The 23,325-nt window shown below is 43.3% G+C and overlaps 1 protein-coding gene across 8 annotated transcripts in view; it reads right to left on the bottom strand.

Annotated features, from left to right (window-relative positions):
• The window catches only part of LOC121458873 (receptor-type tyrosine-protein phosphatase mu), a 701,969-nt gene that overhangs the window by 198,012 nt on the left and 480,632 nt on the right, over positions 1-23,325 (bottom strand). For all 8 annotated transcript variants that reach the window (XM_041668223.1, XM_041668222.1, XM_041668220.1 and 5 more), the window contains one exon: positions 19,214-19,346. In XM_041668223.1, coding sequence (XP_041524157.1) covers positions 19,214-19,346 — 133 coding nt within the window. The remainder of the gene's footprint in view (positions 1-19,213; positions 19,347-23,325) is intronic.

Raw genomic sequence — 23,325 nt, forward strand, 5'->3', positions numbered from 1 at the left:
ATTTCTCTCCAAACTGCTTCCTGCTGAATGGGGGCGTCGTTAATTTGGTCTTTCATTGTATAACCTGTGTGCTACTTTCATCTCAGTTGGCAGTTGAGCGAAGCAATTTTTTGAAGGCGTGCACAGGAACCATTCAGGAGGACGTGGTCCATCATACCACATCGGAATAGAAGAAATGAACAGCGTCTCATCCTCTGTGAAAACAAAATAAGAAACTCCTTTCCAAAGTATCATGTCCTTAGATCCAAATTTCAAATTTAAGGCATTTTCAAAGTATCTATGTTGGATTAGTTCAGCAGCATTTATAAACAAATATCTTTTAGCAGTTGTTTGTCCTTCCTCAGCATTCAAACAATTCAAAGAGAGCATAATGGCATACAGTATCAAAATTCTCTGTGTATTTTCCATCTTTGTTCGTTTTATTTTAACCTCTATTTCGTTTATTTTTACTTTTAACTTTTTGCTTTTTGAGACAGGTTCTCTGTATCTTTGACCTGAAGTAACTCTGTAGACCAGGCTGTCTTTGAACTCTCAAAGATCCGCCTGTCTCTGCCTCCCAGGCATTTGGGATTAAAGGTGTACACTACTACACCTTGAACTCACAGAGATCTGTTTGTCTCTGCCTTCTAGGCACTGGGATTAAAGGCGTGTGCTACCACACACAACAACTCTCTTCCTTTTTTTGTTTTTTATTTTAAGAACTTCAACTTTTAGTCTGCATATATTTTTAACACACTTCAAACCATTTAGAAATTTTCTTTGTTTTGAATCTCTCTTTATTGTATATCTCTCTTTTTCTGACCACACGAGTCTTTAATTTACCAAGCAATATCAGTAGGATTAAAGGCGTGGCTTTGCCAGCTAGATCCAGTCCATTCCTTAGCTTTCCAGCCTCCTGGCTGAGGTACTGGCTGTAGCCATGTTTACTGTGACAACTCTATGGCATTTCAAGGTTCCTGCCAGCAAGTGAGCTACAACAGACAACACTCAAGTCCTCTCTTGGTAGCCGGCCCTCCTGCCTCAGTCAGAGTTTGCCCTGGCAGGACGGCCCAGAAAGGCGGCATTTTTAAATGGCGCAGCTTTTTTCCTGTTATGGCTGAAAACCGAAAAGCATGTGTTCAGCTTTTGGTCAACACCGTTTAAGTGTTTCGTGGCAGGACCTCTTAATGAGCTGCAGGCTTTGCAGCTAAAGCTGAGTCAGGAAGCCTCTCTTAGATGAGGCGCTTGCTTGCCTCTAGCAAGCAGAGTAGAACCGAGAAATTGCTGCTACCAAGAAACCAGGCACAATGCTTTCATTTTGTTCTAGAATTACTTCCCAAGCTGTCTCAGGCTTTATGTGGAAGCAGTTGTCCACGTGGGCGCCATAATGTAGTAATATGGGGCGGCAGGGCTGCGTCCCCCACACCCGGCCGCCTGCTCAGCTAGCTTATGCCCCAAAATAACAACACACAAACTGTATTCATTTAAACACTGCCTGGCCCATTCTCTTCTAGGCTAATTCTCACATATTAATTTAGTCCATTTATAATCATCTGTGTGTAGCACCCCAAGGTGCGCTTACCAGGGAGATTCTAGCCTAGTCCATCCTGGGTCGGAGCTTCATCCCGGGAGCGGGGCATGGCGTCTCTCTCTGAGGCGTCTGCTCCCGAGAGAGCTGTGGAGTCTCTGAGCTCATTTCCTCTTCCTCCCAGCATTTTGTTCTGTTTACTCCTCCCACCTATCCTCTAACCAATAAAATGGGCCAAGGTGGTTCCTTTATTAGCCAATGACCTTTCTCCATCACATAACCTTTATAAACCTCCCCCAGATGGTAAACACTGTAACTGAAGAAAGGAAAAAAAAAAAACAAAAAACAAGAACTCCTTAGCAAGGTCCAGAGTGAAAGATCTCCGTGTGGTGTCTTAATTACCCACAAGACGAATCTAGAATCTTCTACCAGCGATTAGTTTTGGGTGGATCCATGCCTGTAGTCCAGGCTTTTGCATTCTTTCTTGTCCTTCAGCAAATGACAGAATGCTCACAAGAAAGCCACATTGAAGTCTGTGCCTAATGGAAAATTTAGAACTAATTTATTTTTGCTGCAGGGCATCTCAGAGGCAGGCAGCAGAAGGCAGCCTGGATGTGCAGCTTCACGGTGGAGCCATTCTGACCATGGGGGCTCAGTCAAGCCACCATCAAATGAGTAGTCACCTGACAAGTTCTGGCTGTCTGGCACCTTGGACGGCAGTGATCGCCTGGATGTCCACGCCTTTCACTCAGTGACAATGACAGCATCAGGGCTTGGTACAATTAAACTGCCTGTTTTTTGAGGGGTAACTTTAGTGAGGTCCTTCTCCTGCCCCTGACCACAGCTTAAATTTATTAGAAAGTTAGGAAGCATATTTATACCATTATAAGGATCCCTCAACTGGCTGCTGAGTTTTGTCAACTTGACACAGACTTAGACATATCTGGGAAGAGAGAGGGAGAGGTTTTGTTTTTGTTTGGGGGGGGGGGGCATTGAGTCAGGGTCTCATTATACATCTCTGGCTGGCTGTCCTGAAACTCATTATGAAGACCAGGCTGGCTTTGAGGTCACAGAGATCTCTCTCCTTCCGCCTCCCAATTGCTGGGATTAAAGCATTTACCACTATGCCTGGCTGAAGAGACAACTTTAACTGAGTAAATGCCTCCATGAAGTTGGCCTGTAGGAAGGACTGTGGGGTATTCTTTTGACTTGGCATTAATGTGGGAGGGGCCAGCTCACTCTGGGCAATGGTGAGCAGGCAATATAAGCCAGCCAGTAAGCAGAACTCTCCCATGGCCTCTCTTCCTTCTTCTAGGTTTCTGCCTTGAGTTTCTCACTTGACTTCCTTCAGAAAGACATAAGCTATAGGGTGAAAAAAAAAAAAAACCCTTCCTTCTTAAGTTGCTTTTGATAAGGCTGTTTTATCACAGCAATAGAAACCCTAGCTAAAATAAACCCAAAGAGATTAACTACAGGCCTAAAACTGCCTTTAGGTAATCCAAAGGGGATTTCTCCCCTTCCCCCACCTCAGGTGAATACAGCATTAAAGTATGTGTTGCCCAGAGACTAGGAAAATGAAGGTTTAATAACAACAAATATTCAGCTCATTTACACGTTGATTGCTTGGTAGTTAGAGGCAGGCAAGATTCTAAGCGACTATCTGTTTGGCTGGCAGAGCCATTGATCACACTAGGACCTTTTCTAGACCGTATATTTCCTCCAGGCATCTGGGTCCTGTCCCATATGAAGACTTCTGGCTTATGGGAGTTTGCCTAGATGCACTTGAAGAATGAGATGGTTTCCAGTCAACTGTGTGGTCCATGGATTGCCACCTCTGTGCCTTGAAATCGGTGTAGCTGACATCACTCATCTCGCCGTCCTCAGGAAAGTCACATGGAAGGGATTTATGCAGAAACTGTAAATTAGGAGTCACGGCTGTGGCTGTGCCCCTCCCCCGAGGAGGCATTTAACTTAGCTGGGCTTAGATTTTTCTCTCCCTATGAAATGAGGGATTAAGAAGAGATGGAGTCTTTCTAGCTCTTGAAATGTCACACGGGGTTTATATGGGACAATCACAAGCATCCAATGCAGTCCACAGGGAAGGGAGAAAGAGTAAATACTTATGAGCTCCTGCCTGCTCCAGATCGTGCTGGCTAAAAGAGGTACAGAAAATAAAGGGACCAACAGAAACAAATCCATCACCATCATATTTCAGGGAATTAGTATCCATTTGGCCCATGTGAACATATATGTTTGGCATGAAAAGTAGTCCCCTTAGAATGAATGTAAGCAATTTCTGAAGACTAAAATTCACATACGCACACATACCATGTTAAGTTCCTGCCTTCACGGAAAGTCTTTACTCTATGAAGTGTATGGGATCTCAGGATAACTATGGTACATACTCGCGCCTTTTTCTTCTTCATCAATAAATTTCATCTAAATCACCACTCTCTGAAGAAGTCACATGGAGGCCACTTTATAAAGAATGTACTCAGACAAGGTGTCTGAAATATACTCCGGTGGTTTAAATTCCCCGATGTGGGATACTCCCCTGTATGCTGTAAATATGTTTTATTATCTTTTGCTACTAAAGAAGGTGCTTTGACAGATGGCAGGGCAAAATAGAGCGAGGCAAGAAAATTAAATGAAATGCTGGGAGAAAAGAAGGCAGAGTCAGGGATGAGTCAGGAATATGCCATGGTGCAGGAGAATTGTCTGTATTCTGTCATTTATGTTTTAAATAAACGCTGATTGGCCGGTAGCCAGGCAGAAGTATAGGCAGGAAAACCAGACAGGAAGTAGAGGTGGGGCAATGAGAACAGGAGTATTCTGGGAAGAAGGAAGTGCTCTCCTAGTCCTTCTCAGATCACAGAAGAAGCAGGATGTGACCTGCCCCACTGAAAAAGGTACTGAGCCATGTGGCTAACATAGATAAGAATAATGGGCTGGGCGGTGGTGGCGCACGCCTTTAATCCCAGCACTCGGGAGGCAGAGGCAGGCCGATCTCTGGGAGTTCGAGGCCAGCCTGGTCTACAAGAGCTAGTTCCAGGACAGGCACCAAAGCCACAGAGAAACCCTGTCTAGAACCCCCCCCCCAAAAAAAAAGGGTTAATATATGTTATGAGAGCTTATACAAAGCCTGAGCTAATGGGCCAATCAGTTTATAACCTAATGTAGACTCTCTGTATGATTTTCTTTGGGGGCTTACCAGCTGTGGGAATTGGGCAGGACATAAACCCCAATAAGCTGGGCCTCATGTTACAATGCCATGTAGCTAAAGGAGAAAGATACCAACTGCCTGCCCGACCAGTAAACCATGAGACACATGGTAAAATATAAAATAAGAGAAATGGGTTAATTTAAGGTATAAGAGCTAGCTAACTATACACCTAAGTGATTGGCCAAGCAGTGCTGTAATTCATATAGTTTCTGTGTAATGATTTTGGGTCTGAGTGGCTGAAAAACAAACAAGCATCTTTTTCCTACAGAATGGCTCTCAAAGAGTACCAAGACCCCCAAAAGGTCTCTGTGAACCCCCAAATACTTTGCCCCACAAAAAGCAAGAAGCAGTTTGAAGAGAACTACACCAAAATTCCCAAGTATTGTTTATAAATATCTGTTTTCATTTAAAGGGGGATATGCTATAGAGATGAATACTTCACATTGGTATAAATTTTAGTCTATTAATACAAATTTAAGGTCAATTTTGTTATATGTATATTTCTGCTCTTGATTAAGGCATTGTGTTTGTGCAGCTCATTTAAAAACGTAATACATAATTAAGAAATACAGGTTAATAGATAGTCATCTATAATTTTATTCCCAGATTGCTATATTTTTTAAGAGACTGTGTTGGGCTAGTCATTTGCTAACATCTACCCACAGCACGCTGTGAAAGGGCTTACTCAATTCCCTTTCCAAGAGAAAGGGAAAGAAAGTGAGTAGATCGTGGCAGGAGGGAATAGGTGGGTTGTTTCCTCCAAAGAGTCCTGCTTCTCCTTGTGACATACTGGTGGCGTTTGCCATTTTCAGTCTTCATTATGTTCCATATACTCATGGTATTTCTTTACCTCAAGAAACTATCTCTTAGAGGGTTGACATGCTATTTATAGAGAAATGAAATTCCAAACTCAAACAGGAAGGCAATATATTTTATTTTACTTTTTCTGCTGAGACTAGGCAGAGCTTAATATGTGTGGTATTATAGGGAATTTCAATTTGGGGTGAGTGAATGCTCCTTTTTAAAAACTGTATCTTGGTGGCAGTCTGTGGGGTCATGGTGCACAATGGTAAAGCCTCCTGTGTGAAACTCTACTGCAGTGGCCAAACCATGATCCATAAAATTTAGAAAAATAGGACTCAATGGCCCATACATTAGCTTTGTTTCGTCAAATTCCAAAATTTTAAACATATAATTTATGATCATCTACTATCATATCTGGATGCTTTCTCTTCTCTGATAACTTAAATAAGTCTTGATTCTAGTTATAAAGAAAAACTTGAAAAATAGCCATTTTAAGAAAAATAAATATAGAACTGGATTATTTCTCTCACTAATGAAGAAAACGTTTGCAAATGATCACATTTAGTAAATTCGTTAGAGAGGAAAATTATTAAAAGTTAGAGTAATGTAGGCATTGAACACAGACCATGAACTGGCTTTCCTAGTTTAATTTTCCATATTTATAATGAAATTTCAATGTGTTCTCTGTAAGAATTCCAAGGCTGTCATAAAGACCTTACTATGGTTTCCTGGTATTTGGGATTGCCTAGCAAGAAGTCTTCCGATCCAAGTTTTAATGAGAGAACCAAATGGTTTGGCATAAATGGGAAATTAGCTGTCATCAAGAGTGAAAATATGTTCTTGTCAAAAGTGCTTCAAAATATTTAGTAGCTTTCAGGATACGTCTGTCAAGCTAATACTAATAGTATAAAGTACAGTTGGAATATATGACAGAAAGCATGTGAACGATGCTAAATATTTTTAGCTGAGTGCTAGAAATACACTCTGTGTTGTCCAGGCTTGGGAAGTAGGAACTATTTCTTGCTCAGAGGAAGATAATCCATGGGCAAATACTAGTGACTGGGAATGAAAAAGAAGGGACAGACAGCTGTCATGAAAATCGGTGTGAAGCTCTAATATCCAAAATAGCAAGGTTTAAGTCACTAAAGGTTGGCAGGCTTTTTCCCTATGTGACTGGAAAGTGATACCTACCAGTGCCTGTTGCCCTAGTGTGCCATTAGGGGAAAGATAACAATGGCTCTCTATGCTCATTTTACCCAGATTTTCACAAATCAGAGCCACATCCTGACTCTGTCTGAATTTGGGGCTCCAACCCCACCTCAGGAGCCTGTGACTGTCTTGCCAATGTCCTCTCAACCTGCATAACTTCTTTGTGCTTGTGACAGGAGAGCTCCAACTTCTGGACCAGATGTGCCATCCTCACAAGCATGAGGCTCATCATCACTGGTCTGTAGAGGGACAACAGTGACAGTGGCAGTGCCTGGCAGCTCCCTCTGCAGGGACAGACGAGCCTTTCTGTCTTGGAGCACGCAAGTTTGCGTGTAAGGAATAAGAGAAGCAGAGCTGGATCATGGGGGCACAATGCACAGAGTTCTGTCTCTCTGGATTCACAGTGACCCACAGAAAGAACAGGCAAGGATCATTATGGGCTCTTTTCAAATTCAATGTGGCGCTAGGAGGCAGGAAGCAGGAGGCAGAAAACAGGAAGCAGGAGGCAGGAAGTAGGAGGCAGGAAACAGGAAAAAGGAAGCAGGAAACAGGAGGCCTTTATGCTTTCAAAAGATTCACTACTTGCAATGTAAGTAAGAGAGGCTGCTGGGTCAAACAGGATTTTGTGATGTGAAATACACTGAATTGAAAAACTATGCATTTAAGGAAGAAACTGGGGACCCCATCTGCAGCTGGGTTCTTATTTCCACTCAGCTGTGGTCTATTTCAAGCCTACTCAGCCCTTCAATATGTCAAAAACTCCTGAATGGGAAGCGGTTGTGGGGACGAGGCAGAAATCCTTAATAAATAAATAAATTTAAAAAAAATAAAATAAAAAAAAAAACTCCTGAAGGCCCCGAGGATCTGACTTCTGGGTGAGTTCTGATTTACACAGGCCGGCTTTTAGTGTGTCCATCTGGGTCTGCTGTATAATTGTATTCTTCTCTTAGTGCATGGGGTGAGAAATACAGGCATACAGGTCCCGGTGCAGACCAGAGTTTCTGGTGGAATCCTTCCCTGCCCTTGGTTCACTAGTTCATTCATCTGTTTTGAGTTTCAACTGGAGAACCCCAATGGTTCAGAGCGATAGCGATAGCTCTGAAGATGGCATCCTGCACTCTCTTTTGGTTTTGTTGCTTGCTGTCCATGTGATATTAAATAATTCATTTTTCTTGGTTGTGCTGGAGTTAAAACAAGGTAGCAATATATAGTCACTGAATAAATATAAGGTCCAACTGGGAAAATACTCATCAATGTGTTCTCAGTGCCTAGTGATTCATGTCTCATTTAGCAGACATCTTGACTGACATTATATAAATAATAAGTCATACATATGAAAAGACAGAATAATATACTCATTTATCAAACGTGTCACTAATTTAGATTATTGACATCTCTTCTGATCAATAAACTTATTTGGAAGAATGATGGATTCTGTAAGAAGTCTCTTAAAGTTGTTAATGGGCAGTGGTGGTGCGTGCCTGCAATCCCAGCACTCGGGAGGCAGAGGCGGGTGGCTCTCTGTGAGGCCAGCCTGGTCTGCAAAGCAAGTTCCAGGACAGCCAGAGCTGTTACACAGAGAAACCCTGTCTCAAAAAAAAAAAGTTTCATAAAGGTATCGCATGTGATCTATGTCACCATGGTGTATCCTCAGATAGATAGGACAGGCTGGAGAAATTCCATCAATGGGTATTGTCTTTAGGATGTCTACAAAGGGGGCCTTTAAGGAGGCAGATAGGGAAAATGAGAGTAGGCCTCCTGGGCTGGAGATATTATGGCTTAGTGCTAGAGAGAACACCAGGCATGTATAAGGCTCTGGGTTCAACAAATGCGAGGGAGAACGATCATGTGTGCAATAATATGGGCCGACCATGATCACTAATGAAGTAAATCAAGTAAGTTTGAGTCCATCAAGCCACTTTTAGGAGCAGGGATAGAGACAGTCACTTGTGAGTGCTGGCTAGTACCATCTCAGTGGCCATCACTGATAACCATAGGCTATGTGTGTTGGCTGTAACCATCTCAATGGCTATCACTGATAACCATAGCCCATGTGTGCTGGCTGAATCCATCTCAGTGACCATCACTGATAACCATAGCCCATGTGTGCTGGCTGGATCCATCTCAGGACATCACTGATAACCACAGCCTATGCGTGCTGGCTGGATCCATCTCAGTGACCATCACTGATAGCCATAGCCTATGTGTGCTGGCTGGATCCATCTCAATGGCCATCACTGATAACCATATGTGTGCTGGCTGGATCCATCTCAGTGACCATCACTGATAACCATATGTGTGCTGGCTGGATCCATCTCAGGCCATCACTGATAACCATATGTGTGCTGGCTGGATCCATCTCAGGCCATCACTGATAACCATATGTGTGCTGGCTGGATTCATCTCAGGCCATCACTGATAGCCAGAGCCTATGTGTGCTGGCTGGTTCTATTTCAATGGCCATTTTGTCTGGCTTGAGGATATGCTGTTGACAATGCAGAAGGTACTTTCTGAGGGCAATGTGGTTTGCTTACAGTTTGGTTTACAGTTGGTAAAGATGCCAGAAGACCACAGGTAGAATGTCTGTAACATGGCTTCAGGTACTTCCATGGCCTAAGGAATAGTACCGATTGCACAAATATTCTCCTTTTGTCATCCAAACAACATGACTTTCTTAGCCAGACCAGGCCAGGACTAACTGTCCAACGGGATGATAAACCCTTTGTCCAGTGACAACATAGTCACCTAGTACTCTGAGATTGGTTATGATGGTGGTGACGAGAACTCAAACCGTTCTAACTATTTCCTAGCAATAATCAAGACTTTTTTCCTTGTGAAAATGTATATACCATTTTAAAATGTGTAGTTCAGAGTAACTCACATAACCACACAACCATCGCCAATGTCTACCTTTGGAAAATCGCCATCACCCTAAACAGAAACTCTGTCCCCATTAGACACAAAGCCTTTGCCTCTTCCTCACTCCTTGGCAATTCTTTGGAAGCCACTACTCTAGATGCCTCATGTGAGTGACACCTCGTAGCATTTAGCATTCAATAACTCATGCTTTCCCAGCCTGGTCACTCATAGACGCCGTAGCTACGGTGAGCTGTGCTTCCTTTCTAAGGCTGAACGCTGTTCCACCACATTGTTCATTTACCAGCGAGTGCTTGGGTGGTGGACAGCTTCGAGCTTCTGTGTGTGAGTCTGCTGTGACCATGGGTATGTAAATTAGCCTGTGAGACCCTTCAACTCTTGGGGACATAATCTAGAAATACCCCCTTTTATTATTAAGAACAGCGGGGTGCACTGCAGGGCCCCAGTACAGCACCCTAAGCACTGAATGCCCATCTCAGAAAAGGGATTTGAAAGAGAAACAAATTTAACAGACTACGCTGGTCAAGGCACAAAATTTAACTAGGTAAGAGACTTCTTGGCTAACAGCCTCAGCCAATGGAGTCCTCAAGCCACGGTGCTAAACATTTCAGAATCCAAAAATCTATTTTAATTTTTTTTTTCTTCATTGGGCTTAGTTTGTCTCTTAATTTATGGCTCTTTCATCAGGGCTATTTCATTTACCTTAGCTTAATTTGATTTGTTGTTTGTTCAGAGCGCCTGTTGAATTGTTGAAAGTTCTTCACAAATTTTCCCCCAAATTAGCAGCACAACGTCTGAAAGAGACGTGATTACCAAGTGCCCTCGCCTGAACTAAAAAAGGCCGAAGCTAATGCGGTGGTCAGCGTGGTAATTAAAGATATTTTTGAGAATTCAAAATTGTATAAATCACAGGACACATGGTATTTACAAAAACTATGAGCAACGTCCTCTATGTCTCACGTTCTGAATGGGGCCTGGAAAATCAATGAGCGGCCTTGCTCTGCACATAATCAGATCTATAATTCTGACCTTTGAAACAGTGAACTCCTTAATGGTCCTCATTCATCAAGCACTCTCCCCGCTCAGTGTTTTCTCCCTCTGCATCGTGAATTGTCCTTTTACTTCGATACTTATGACTTCAGTTTGGGCGCTGTTCTTTCGGTGATAGCTGACCATGGGGGGGCGGTGCTTGGGATATGAACTAGCTATTCATACTGTGTTCTTTTGGAACATGGTTGCCCTCCCTAGGCTAACCTCGCTGGAGGAGTGTCTCTAACATCTCGGGCAACACGGTTTTATAAAGTAAAGGACACTGTAGGGTACTGATGGAACGGCATAGCCTGGTCTCCTAACTGGCCAGCTGAGGATTGATTGGCAGCTCTGCCTATGCTGGGGCACTAGGCAAGGGGGGCAGAGGGGTCGGTCAAGTTTCATGAATCATGCTGGGACTCTATAGAATTCCAGGCTAAATAATAGCCAACAAATTTGATCTCAGGGCAATGCTTAGGGATGAGGATTGGAATCGTTTGGGAATTCAACTGGACAGGTTTCTGGCGCCTAGGCACCTGCAAAACCACTATGAGACCAGAGAATGAATTTGCTCCTAGACAAAATGTATTCAGTGAAGGCATGCGAGCAGTTGCCAGACAAGGAACTGAGGTGGAGTGGCCTGGCCTGGTAATAGGGGCCGTGTCTGGGTGGCACAGTGAGCAGTTAGAAGGAGTTGGGGCTGGCAGAGGGAGGATTGCAAAGCTGTGTTAGCAGCACACTGGTTATGCCATGAGGGTTCCACGTATCTGTGTCAGCCCTCAAAGCAGTGATGGTGGCACACTGGCTAGGCCACGAGGGTGCCACGTATCTGTGTCAGCCCCCGAAGCAGTAAAGGACTCTGCAAATCACAAGGTCACAGGTGCAGATCGCAAGGTCACAGATATAGGATATTTTGCTACTAAGCATATCAGTAAATGTCTTCTTCCTTCCTAAACTTGCTTTTATTAACTTTTCTTTTGACTATAGGGTCAGTGAGTCAATGTTTGACACAAACGCATTATCAAACACTGTCTAAGGAACAGGAACCTATCAAAAAAGAAGTGGTAGGTGATGAGCAAGGCTGTCCAGAGGGCAAGAAGCCTCAATGAATCCCAGAATGATTGCCTATATTTTCTCATTGTAAAAATGCTGCAGAGAAGATTTGAAAGCTATTATTTTAAGATCCATGCTGACAGTATAAAGACAAATTTCATTCTTACATTTGTTTATTCATTTGAAGTCTAAATTCACGTAACTTGTGAACAAAAAGCAAAGCAATTTGCTGTTTTAAAAGTGTGTTTCAAAGTTAAAAGTTACGTAGCTGTTCCCAGAGCCAAAGCAAGGGTGGGAGGAGGAAGGACATGAGACACAGGGTGCAGAGGTGAGAGGAACATCCAATGTCCTGTAGCAGGGGAGGAGACTCTAGTGGACGGTGGCTAACTGAATGGAAAGAGAATGCTAAATGCTCCCGAGAGAAAGGACACAGATCTGAGGTGATAGCGATGTCAGCTACCCTGACCTGATCACTTGCACATTCTACACACGTAGTGAAACAGTGCACTGTGTCCTATAAACAGGAATCCTTACTGCATATCAGTTAAAATATGTGTAAGACAAACAACAAATAAATAAATACCTATTACTGACTAGCCAATACACTTTTTGATTACACCATATATGAAATTTAGCATCTATCTATTCAACTGCTTCCATACTTTAAATTAAGAATGCAAAGAATTATAGTCAAGTTTCAAAAAGTCCTACCTTTCAAGAAGGGACTCTATCCATTAGAATATGTATATTACAGGAAAGTTAACCAAATGTGGTACCATGAAACTTATAGTCCCCATGTTTTCAGGCTATGTGTTACTGAAACAAGCATGGCACTTTTTACGTTTTTAAATGCCAAGGCAATTCAAAGGCTTGCGCTCTATGTTTGTCTGTGGTACTCGTGATGGAAGCCAGAGTCCTGCACACACCAGCAAACACGCGACTCTGCAGGCTTGGGGTGAAGAAGCATTTCATTGCCTCTCATGAGGAGGATGCTGCACACTTATTCTAGACGAAGCACTATGACAGAAGGGAGGGGCACTGCCGAACATGGCTACCAGAGATGGTCTCATAGCCCCATGTGGCCACCTCAGGGCACAGAGAACTCCAGCATCATCCCCAGTGTGGCCTTGAGGAGAGTGGATGGCCGTGTGGGAATACAGAGGACAGGACAGAGGAAAGCACACGTTCCAGGTGTCCTAACTGGAAGTGGGCACTCAGGCAGGTGCCGTGTCCAATGTCAGAGAACATAATTTATATTGGGAACTCATGAGGCCCAGGAGAGAGAAAAATAGGCCATTTTTAGGAAGTATGACCTCAGGCATTTTTGTCATGTTTTTTCTTGCTTTGTTTTCACAAATTAGAAGTATATTTAGAACTCAATAATGAGCCCATTTTCACTTGTTGCAATAAGACCTCTAGAAAGAGCTCCATGCTAGAGCCGGCAGAGCAGCGATTGCACAGCTGGGAGTGTAGGAGAATAACAGGGCCCCCAATGTCTTCTGGCAGGTCAGCAGGCAGTGGGCACAGTCTACTGGGCAGCACCATCTTTCGTCTTGCATTACTGACATTGTTGGAAAAACAAAGGGTTCTCCAGGAAAACAACGGGCCCTCCTCACCCTTTTAAAAATTCATACCATGAGCGAACGTAAATAGAAGATTCCATTTATAATACCATGGCTTTAAAAAGAAATTCAGATTTATGCTAGAATTTCTTGTCATAAGCATCATGGATCCACCTTTAAGTCAAACTGAAAACTGGCCTATTTTTTTTTTTTTGGTGTATGCAGTTTTCTTCTACTTTGGATATTGTTCATGGCTATTTTTACTTATTAATACTAAAATAAAATGGGAAAGAAATGAGGTGGTTTTATGAAATTTGAGTTCTGGGACTCTCTGAGACCCACATTTCAACAATCATGATAAATAAAATGTTCTGTTTCCACAGCTTTGGCACGCTCTCCCATACTAATAGGAGGTGAGGCCATGTCAGCCCCAATAGTCACATGTTCTCACGACAATGCAGAGAGAGTGGGAGGACTGAAGAGCGAGTGGACTTGGACACAGCCGCCGTGAAGAACGGTCACAGTTTCTCTCAACATCCTCGGCTGGATGGGGTTTCAGAGGTAAGAGGCACAGAAATATGTTTTTACACGTAAGCTATGCTAATGGACCTATAAAAACAAGCTGGGCTGGCGAGTGCCCTGCCATATCACCAGGAATCAGGGGGACGATTGTTCCCGGAGGTGCCTGGCCTCGTCGTGGCATGAGGGCCCAGTACTAATACAGTTCAGAAGATTGGAACAACCTCCAGGGACTGTGCCAATGGGAGAAGGAGGACTGATGGCTGCCGTGGGCCTCACTGCAGACACTGTCCCCACCTGGCAGGCAGGCCACTGGGTCTGTTCTGGGAGGGTTTGATTCCTAAAGTACTGTGTGCAGTGCCGCAGCTGTGCCTCTGCAGAACCTTCTGCATCTTCCCAGAGCACAGCAGCAAGGTTGCCCCAGCCACTTCAGTGCTCATCTCTGCAGAGAGGGGCGTGGCATCACCCAGCCCACCCACCGACTATGCAGGGTCTTCACACAATGAATTCTACAGGGTAAAGAAGGGCTTTTTGTGTCTCCAGGAGACCTGGGAGACAGGAGGTAACCAACAGATTAGGCTAAACACACTCCTGTGCACTTCGATCCTGGGTCAAGCACACTGACTCACAAGCTGGAGTACAATAGTCTCTGTATCTGGTCTTTATTTAGACGAGTACATGCTAAATGTACGTGTTTCATATGCCATGGAGAGAAGGAACTGACGTACATACTTCTCTGTGCACTTCCATGCTATGTGATTTTTGAAACTGGGATCTGAATTAAGCATCACACTTAAGGTCACACTGGGGTACAGTCGGGGTGTAAATTGGCAGAGCAGGGGAACACGAGAGTCAACATCAGCTTGCCTCCAACCACACACATCACACGTCTCTTTGAAACAGGGTTTTCATCAAATTTTCTCTCTTATCTTTTTTTGTTTCATCATGTCTTCAGAAATACTTCCCATTTTTATGGAAAATTTCTTCTAGGTAGTACTAGTATTGCTTCGACACAATAGAACGGGCAATAAATGTTTAATAACCTGCTTCGTTTGTAAAATGCACCATAGACATCTGACAGGAGTATGCAGTTCAGTGTCAATATAGTTATGTGTATCACTAACAGGTGCTTCTGTAAAGAATAACTCCTGCTTGCTATCTTACATAATAATTCATGCCTCTTTAATTATTTTTCGACAGTCACCACTGCTGAGATTGCTATGTACCACGGTGGCTTAGACAGGAACGTAATTATAATTAATACAAATGTTCTCAAACTTATGTAAGATCTACAGCAATTTTAGAAACAACAGCAAATATAATTAATCACAGTAAAATCGACAGCAGCGGTACACTAAAGTCTGTCAAACTGTTATTGAGATAAATTATTCCTTATGGAAAATGTTGAAGACGCAGGTATTTTTATTTGCACAAATAACACTAAATCAGACGTGGGTAGAATATGGTAAAAAAAAAAAAACAAAAACAAAACAAACCCAAACCCTCCTATTTGCATTACTGTACATTATTCCTGAGAGTGTGCTGCGACCAAGCTCTGCATAGAGCTCTGGTTTCCTAGAGGGTCACCTTACGGCCTTCTTCAGCATTTGCTGTCAGAGGATGCCGTTTAGGACAGGGACAGAAGACACTGAGTTACCCACTGATAAAGAATCAACCTTATGATCTTACTAAGGTTGTTGTTTTCAGCAAAGCTTTCATATCATTAGTCCAGGCAAAGCCTAACAGATTCGTGAGGGTCATAGGGCGTTGGAACGTACCCCCCTCATGGCCATGCCTGCCTTTGGTCCCTATCACCTATATGCTAAACTGTTCCATGAATTGATAGGCTTTGTGTTCTTCTGCAAATATTGTTTCACAGAACTATCCTTCCGGAAGGCGAAGTGCTGTTCACTGAGTTAGTAACCAACAATGACTCCTTCCAGAAGGCTAAGATAGGTGCCCATGCCTAGCTCCAGGCTGACCAGCTTGGAGTGTTGACCATCCCCAGACAATGAGCTCATCCTCCTCAGTGCACATTTCCAAAAGTGGCGCTTCCAGAAATATTGATAAGTTATTTTCAACCTCCTACTTTCTTTTATGCTGTGGCTATGAATGTACCTTCCCAAATAGGAATGCAAGTAGGCAGGTGTGGTGGTTTGAAAGAAAATGGCCCCTGAAGGGAGTGGCAGTATTAGGTGTGGCCTTGTTGGAGGAAGTGGGTCACTGGGGAGGCGGGCTTTGAGGTCTCATATATGCTCAAGTCATGCCCAGTGAGTCAGTTTACTTCCTGTTGCCTCTGGATCAAGATATAGAATCTTAGCTCCCTCTCTAACAACATGTTTGTCTGCACACCACCATACTCCTAGCTGCCTTGCTCCCCAATATGATGATATAGGATTAAACATCTGAAACTGTAAGCCACCACCTCCATTAAATGTTGTCCTTTGTAAGAGTTTCTGTGGACATGGTGTCTCTTCACAGCATTAGAAACCCCAGCTAAGACAGGAGGTAAGTAGATGACAGACAGACAGACAGACACATGATGGGGAGATGGATGATAGGTAGATAAATAAATATGTAGATAGTAATAAATAAAGAAAAGAAGGAAGCCGGGGTAGTAGCATAAAAGAAAGTTCTACTAAGTTTGATAACACTAATTTCGACCTAGAAAAAAAAAATAGCCAGTCTGTGTAGAAATCCACCCCCGAGGCCATCCTTTTCCTTCTCTCTCTTTCATTCTCTTTCCCCACCCCCTGTGGCTTCTCCTCATTTACTGAAGGTCTTTTGTGGGACGGTGAGAAATGTGGCTGAAAGATCAACTGCTCAGCGACCAACATCACAGGGCTTAAAGTGACTGAACAAAGAGATATTTGGAAGACCTGCCGGGTAGCATAAATAATGGAACGCCCTTGTTACGCACCAGCGACACCCTAGCAGCCGATGCATGATTCATGCAATGCTTTAATTCTTCTGTCTAGAAACGGTGCTCGGAAAATTTAAACTTGAAATTTGGTGAAAAACCCTGAACAATTCCACGTTTTAAGGGTTTCTATCACATGTTGTAGCACAAGCCTAAATTTTAAAGGGTTGCATTTATAGGCAGACTGTGTTGGCTCATTTGTCTTATGGAGAACACAGTCTCTGTTTCAGAGAAGGCAAATCCGGTAGCGCATGCTGCGCACACAGCCCTGTTAAGATTACTGTGTAGTAAATAATCATGTAAAATCTGACATGACTTATGGATCTTTAGTGTAAAGTTGTATCAAGGCCATATGTTACCAGAGGCAATCTCCTCAAATGCATAATTTATAGCATCAACCCTGTGACTACCTGAGAGACCTAGGTAGAAAAATGAACAAATCCAACAGAGAAAGACCCGTGGAGGATTAGTTAGCACTTAGCTGAGGTCACGAGGGCAACTGGATTACCACATTTCAGGCTGCTCCTCAGAGAGCATGCTGGGTGACACAAATATCCAATACAGTCTAAGAATTTCAGATAAGTCTCGGGAATCTTCAGTTTGAATATTTATGCATCAAGAACCTATTGTTGCTTGAGATTTTCCTTGGTAAATGTTAAAAACAATACAAAAATCACTGATATCCCAAAACACGGATCTATGTAAATATGAGGATCAAACAAAGATCATCCAGAAAATGAGTGATGAAGAAGAAAAGAGATATAAAAAACAAATAAAATAAAAAACAGTATGAAATGTGGAAGAGAGTGAAATAAATATACAAAGACAAACAATGGTAGGTACGGTAGCGCATGTCTGCAATTCCAGCACCCAAGGCGTGGATACAAGACCTTGAGTTCAAGGCCAGCTAGAGCTATAGACTGAAACCCTGTTTCACAAAAGAAAACACGTACATGCGAGCGCGCACGCATGTACACACACACACACACACACACAGAGAGAGAGAGAGAGAGAGAGAGAGAGAGAGAGAGAGAGAGAGAGAACTAAAAATGAAGAGAAAAACGAGTTAGGAAAAGGAAGGGTCAGACAACACATGACAAGGGACAAAGGACACATGGAAAAAGCAAGAAGACAAAGTTGGCCGGGTTCATGTGTTTGGGTATGAACCCACTTACTTACTGCTCAAACACAAGGCTTAGCTTCACTTTGGATGTTCCTTGAACCCTACAAGCTCACAATGAAGAGCTTCAGAGCTGGGGTTATTATTTCTAGTCCACAAGGCATAGCCGTGCACAAGGGATGTACACCCTGGGAGTACACCATGTAAGGGGATCCTAACTCCACACATCCGTCCAGAGTCGAAATCTGCCTTCTGCTCTCAAGTGTCTTCTAGTCCTCTGCTCCACAATCTGTGCATGGCGTCATCACCACTACCATGCTGCATGAAGAACTAGGCTTCTTCTAGACTTCCTTCTCCCTTCAGCTAACTACTGGCCATCCACCTCCTGTTACCCCCTCAACCGGTCTCCTTACAAGAGGTTTATTTATTGCTACACTCACATCTGCACATAACACTTAGCTGATACCATCGTCAGCTAGACTTCATGATGGAGTCCAGCCTCACCCATGGCTGCATAACCTTCATGATCTGCCTCTGACAGGCTCGCCTGCTTCCCCTCCGCCATCCATGACCACATCCCCATCCCATGGCTACAACTGCTTTTAACTACAGAGTGAAGAAGCAAGCCTCATGTACTTCCTCTGTTTGGGCACATTATCCTACTCCTTCTAACCATCTGTATTTTTGTCATTTTATATAAATTTAAGACTTTAGTAGTAAGCCAGGTTTTTAAAAACTTGCTCACCCAAAAGCCGACACTGAATGTTTTCCAACCAGAGAAGGAAAGAATCACCGCAGCCAGATTTCCTCATCTCTCCCGCCAATGAATGATCCCTTGGCCACACAGAACCATATCGTAACACTAAGCATGCTCATAACTTAGTCCTGTTTTTTTTTGTTTTTTTTCCCCCTTTGGGGCTGATTTTCTCATGGGGTACTGTACTGATTAACTGCTCTAGCATGTTGCCAACACAGGACGCTGGCTCAAGAAATTCATCCCCATAGTTTTCATCCTAACGGGAAGGAAGTCTTTCTCCTCGCATGCTTTGGAGCGTCAAGTACAGAGCTGTCTGTCGTCAGGACCAAACACTTGTCAGGGGATACAACAATTTCGCATAGCTTTTATATTATCCCACAGGAAGAAATAAAGTTCTTGTATTTCTTGTGGCATGATATACTTTTCATAGTCACAAACCCCCCAAGCATTTACTCTAAATTTCTGTCCCCCAACTGCAAATGCTCCATGATTCAACATGTTCACAATTGCGGTCACACAGTGACAGTAGGCCACCACTGCCTCCCCAGTAACTGGATCTCTTCATACACACAAAGTGATCCTGCAACACAAGGAGGGGCAGCTCCACTTTGGGCAACCAGCTAACAAGCTCACCTCTTCTTCATGACCAGCACAACTCCGAGAAATATGATAACGAATAGCAAGATGCCCGCAATCACTCCAGCAATTTTAACTGTGTGGTCTGTTTGTTTCTCAGGTTCGGGGACTGGCTTTGGAGTAACGGCTCCTGGGGATGAAAAGGAGAGCAAGTGGGTAAGACAGAATAAAGATGTTACATTTAAATACCCCCCCCCCTGCATTTAACAGAATAATGCGACTTATCAGAGCCAGCAGACAGACGGGCTTTGATTTCTTTCTTTTTTTCCCTTTTTTAAAGCAGCTTTCCGAGGTGCTGAAAGCATTGTAATTGTTCTCCTTGCTCAACACTTCACTCCATCACCGCACACCCACATCTGACCCTTTTCTAAGAGACTTCTTAAACGCACTTTTAAATATTTTTATTATCTCTTTTAGTTCCCGTTCTTCCTTCCACTTAAAAACTTGCTAACGGCACAATAGCTATCCCTAAGCCTTTATCCAAATTTGATTCACGGAAACATTTTCCTCAATTATTTTTCATAAATGAAGCCATAATTCCGTCACATATTAGCCCAAACACCTGGAAAAGCAAGATAAGCTCATTTGCTATGCTTTTTTTTTTTTACCAGCAATTGTTTTTTTCTATTTTTTTATTTTAACACAATAGAGACCCCCCACACCTTTGGAAATCTGAATCTAGGTCACATCTGGAAAGCAAAGGGATCCTTCTAAGCAATTTATTCACCAAGTGGGCAGCAGCTGGTGATCATGCCACCGGCACCCACGGTTCATATCTGTTTAAATGAGATAACCAGGGCCTCCGAGTGGCGGCTCTGTCTTAGTTCACTTGCGTGCCTGCTTCCAAGACACAGTCTGTCCTGCTGACGGTCTAATGTGATGGAATCTCAAATCTATGTCTGATGAAATATCCATTTCCTCTGCTAAATGAGTTCAAGATGAAGACTATTAGGAGTGCAATGTCCAATTCATTCCACAGCGTCTGCTTTTCCAGAGAGGTTACTCCTTGCCTCATCAGCAAATGGTGGCCTGGTGTTTGGATCACCACCCCGTCCTTCCCAAACAGAGCAGTTTTATGTGCAAACTTCTCTTCCTAAGATCTTTCTTCATCTTTGTTGCTCAAAATGTACTTTAGGAGCGAGAGTTTGTGCCTGTCTTTCTCCCTTTCCACCAATGCATGTGTTCTGCTGTGCTTGGAAACCTGCACTGGTCCCGTGTCTGTGCCAACCTGCACCACAGACCAGGCATCATCATCGTGGGGAACAGGCGAGCTGAGTGATAGCTGCCCAGGTTTCCTTACTCCTTTGGAAGCATACGGACCCTGCTTCTTTCCAACTAAACTCATATTACATTTTTCCTTTGAGAGAACATGGCTGTAACCTGGCCTGACGAAGCTGGGTGCAGATTAGAGGAGGGACAAGAGATCGAAGGCCCCAGGACATCCTCAGATGCTTTCTTCCTACAAGGGAGTGTGACTGTCCCCAGAGATCCTGTCTACTGCCTCTTACTGCCAGCTTCAGTTACTGGATTTTAATAAAAAGGAACATTCCAGCCAAGGGCCTTCCTTCATCCTTGACAACGATGTACACTAAGATAAAGACATCAGGAGGAACTTCTGGTGATGAATTATTATTATTATTATTATTATTATTATTATTATTATTACTTCTGACAATGTCAAGAGGACAGAAAATCCTGCTTTTTTTTTTTTTCTTGGATGGGTATCCCTCAAACCTGCTGTCTAGTTAAATGTTAAAAGTATTAATGATAATTATTTTATAATAATTACATCTGAAGAACACTTACTGCCATAGACTGGAGTGGGGGATGGGGGACACAGCACCAGGTGTGATGCAAAGGAAACTGACATTAAATACATTGTTTTGAAAAAAAAGTCTATGGGAAAATGCATATGTGATAGAGGAAGAAAACTTTATAAATGCAAAAAGTAACATGCAAATTCAGAAATGGAGGTCCGATCAGTTCTATTTTCATATCCTCTTCAACTTTAAATGTGTAATTTGCAAGATAATCTTTTGCTTTTCTTTCAAATGCTGGCATATTGGCAGCCACTTTTATTTATCTTGCTAGCTAGAGGTTACTAGTTCTCCAAATGTATTTTCACTATAGCAAAACGATTTTGAGGTTCTTTTTTTTTGGTAGATAGTAAATATACCAATTGAGAAAGAAAGAATTTAGAAAAAAAATGTTTCCGTTTAAAAAATTCTCACATAAAAAAAGAAGATGATCTGACTTACACATTGTACGTTCTAAGAAAAGACAGGCCACTAATAGTGATGTCTTGTTTCTGCGATCCAAGTAACTAGGTGTTTTTCCTGGAGTGTTTTACCTAGGCTGTGACACAGCTTTAAATGGGTGTTCTTTTTCCAGGGCAAAGACTGCTAGTCGCCCAGGCTTTGTCCTTTTAGGGAAGCATGAAAGGACATTGTCACACAGACAGCAGAAGGTCAAGATCACCCATCCTTAGGACTCATTTCGAACTCACTTCTCTTTGCAGGTCAAGGAAAGGAAACCCTTTGAGCCCCGAGAGACACCGCAGCAGTGTGACCATGGGAGCCATCGTGTGAGGCAGAACGGTGGCTCCTGAGGAGGTGGAGGTCTGCCTGGGGCCACCCACCTGGCCAACTCAGATGTTTGCTTTTGGGCTACTAGGAGAAGCAGAAAAACTTAAACACCAAGTCAAGATTAGGCTGGCACTAGCTTCCAACAGTTCAATGAGAAGGTGCCCACGAAGCTGACCTGTCTCTCAGCACAGACAGGCCCTGCCTTCATTGCATGGTACTAGGCCCCTGTGCCCTTCCAGAAGTGGGTATCTGTGTGGGTTCCCCCTAGAATGGATGATCTTCTCCCCTCTCTCATTTCTTAGGAAACATAGGGTTAGGTCAATCGCATTTGGTAGTTCCCATTTCTTTCTTTCCCTATGTGGTAGTTTAAATAAGAATGTCCCCCATATGTTTATCTTCTATTTGAATGCTTCCTCACCAGGGAGTAGAACTCATTGATAGGATTAGAAGGATTAGGAGGGGTGGCCTTATTGGAAGAGGTGTGTCACTGAGGGTGGGCTCTGAGGTTTCAAAAGCCCATGCCAGGCCCAGTCTCTCTCTTCCTTGTCCTATGGCTCCAGTACTTGCTTACACGTCCCCATGCCCCAAGCCATGATGACAATGGACTAAACCTCTGAAACTGTAAGTAAGTGCTCTCTTTTACAAGGGTTGCCTTGGTCATGGTGTCTATTCACAGCAATAGAACAGTGACTAAGACATCCTACATCTCTGAGTGTGATGGCATTGGCTGTTTTTATCAGTGGAAAAAGAAGGGTGCCCTTAAATGCCATCATTGAAGGCCTCTGATACAGTGTCTAGTGGGAAGAGAAACCCGGAAGGCAGGAAGGACTGTCCAGTGCAGCACCTGACTAGCTTCAAATTGGCAGAAAGCAATTGGTGCTCACTCTTAAATTAAATAACAGCAGCAAGCCAGACCAAGAACATGTTGTGCTCAGTCACCAGCTTTAGGTCTGGACCCAATTTTTGACGACTGAACCACTGCACGGATCTTCCCAGAAGGCCATGAAGGAGAATGCTGATGACCTGAACTCCTGATCGCCCTGTCCATAGCACTCGGAATGGCTTCCCTGTGCTAGGCTGGGAGATAGCCTGGTCTAATGACAATCTTTACTGCTACGGTGACTGGAAACACGGAAGAAAATATCATCAGTATTCTTCGTTTATTTAGCAAGTGGTTTCCTGACACCTTCCTACATTTCTTGCTGTATATGAGAAAGACGGCAGTGAGCATATGGGCAAGAAAAAATAAAACTCAGAATTTATATTCTGGTGTGCAAACATAGAGACGTAGTTGAACAGAGAATGTGGGTCACATGTTTCTTAGTGCTTGGCCTGGTGATGAAGATGGTGATGACCAAGAAGAGATTGTGAAGACAATAATAGCTTTGGAGAGACCTGCAGGAGGAGTGAGAGCGAGGCGCATCCTTACCCTCCTGACCTCTCCAGGGAAGAAACACTTCAGGTGAGACTAGATCACTGGGCAGGGATGGAGTGTCGTGAACCGGGAAATGGCACATGGCACTG

Source organism: Microtus oregoni, unplaced genomic scaffold, assembly GCF_018167655.1.
Source record: "Microtus oregoni isolate MIOR12 unplaced genomic scaffold, Mior012 000018F_ref0000195, whole genome shotgun sequence".
NCBI classification, from domain to species: Eukaryota; Metazoa; Chordata; class Mammalia; order Rodentia; family Cricetidae; genus Microtus; species Microtus oregoni.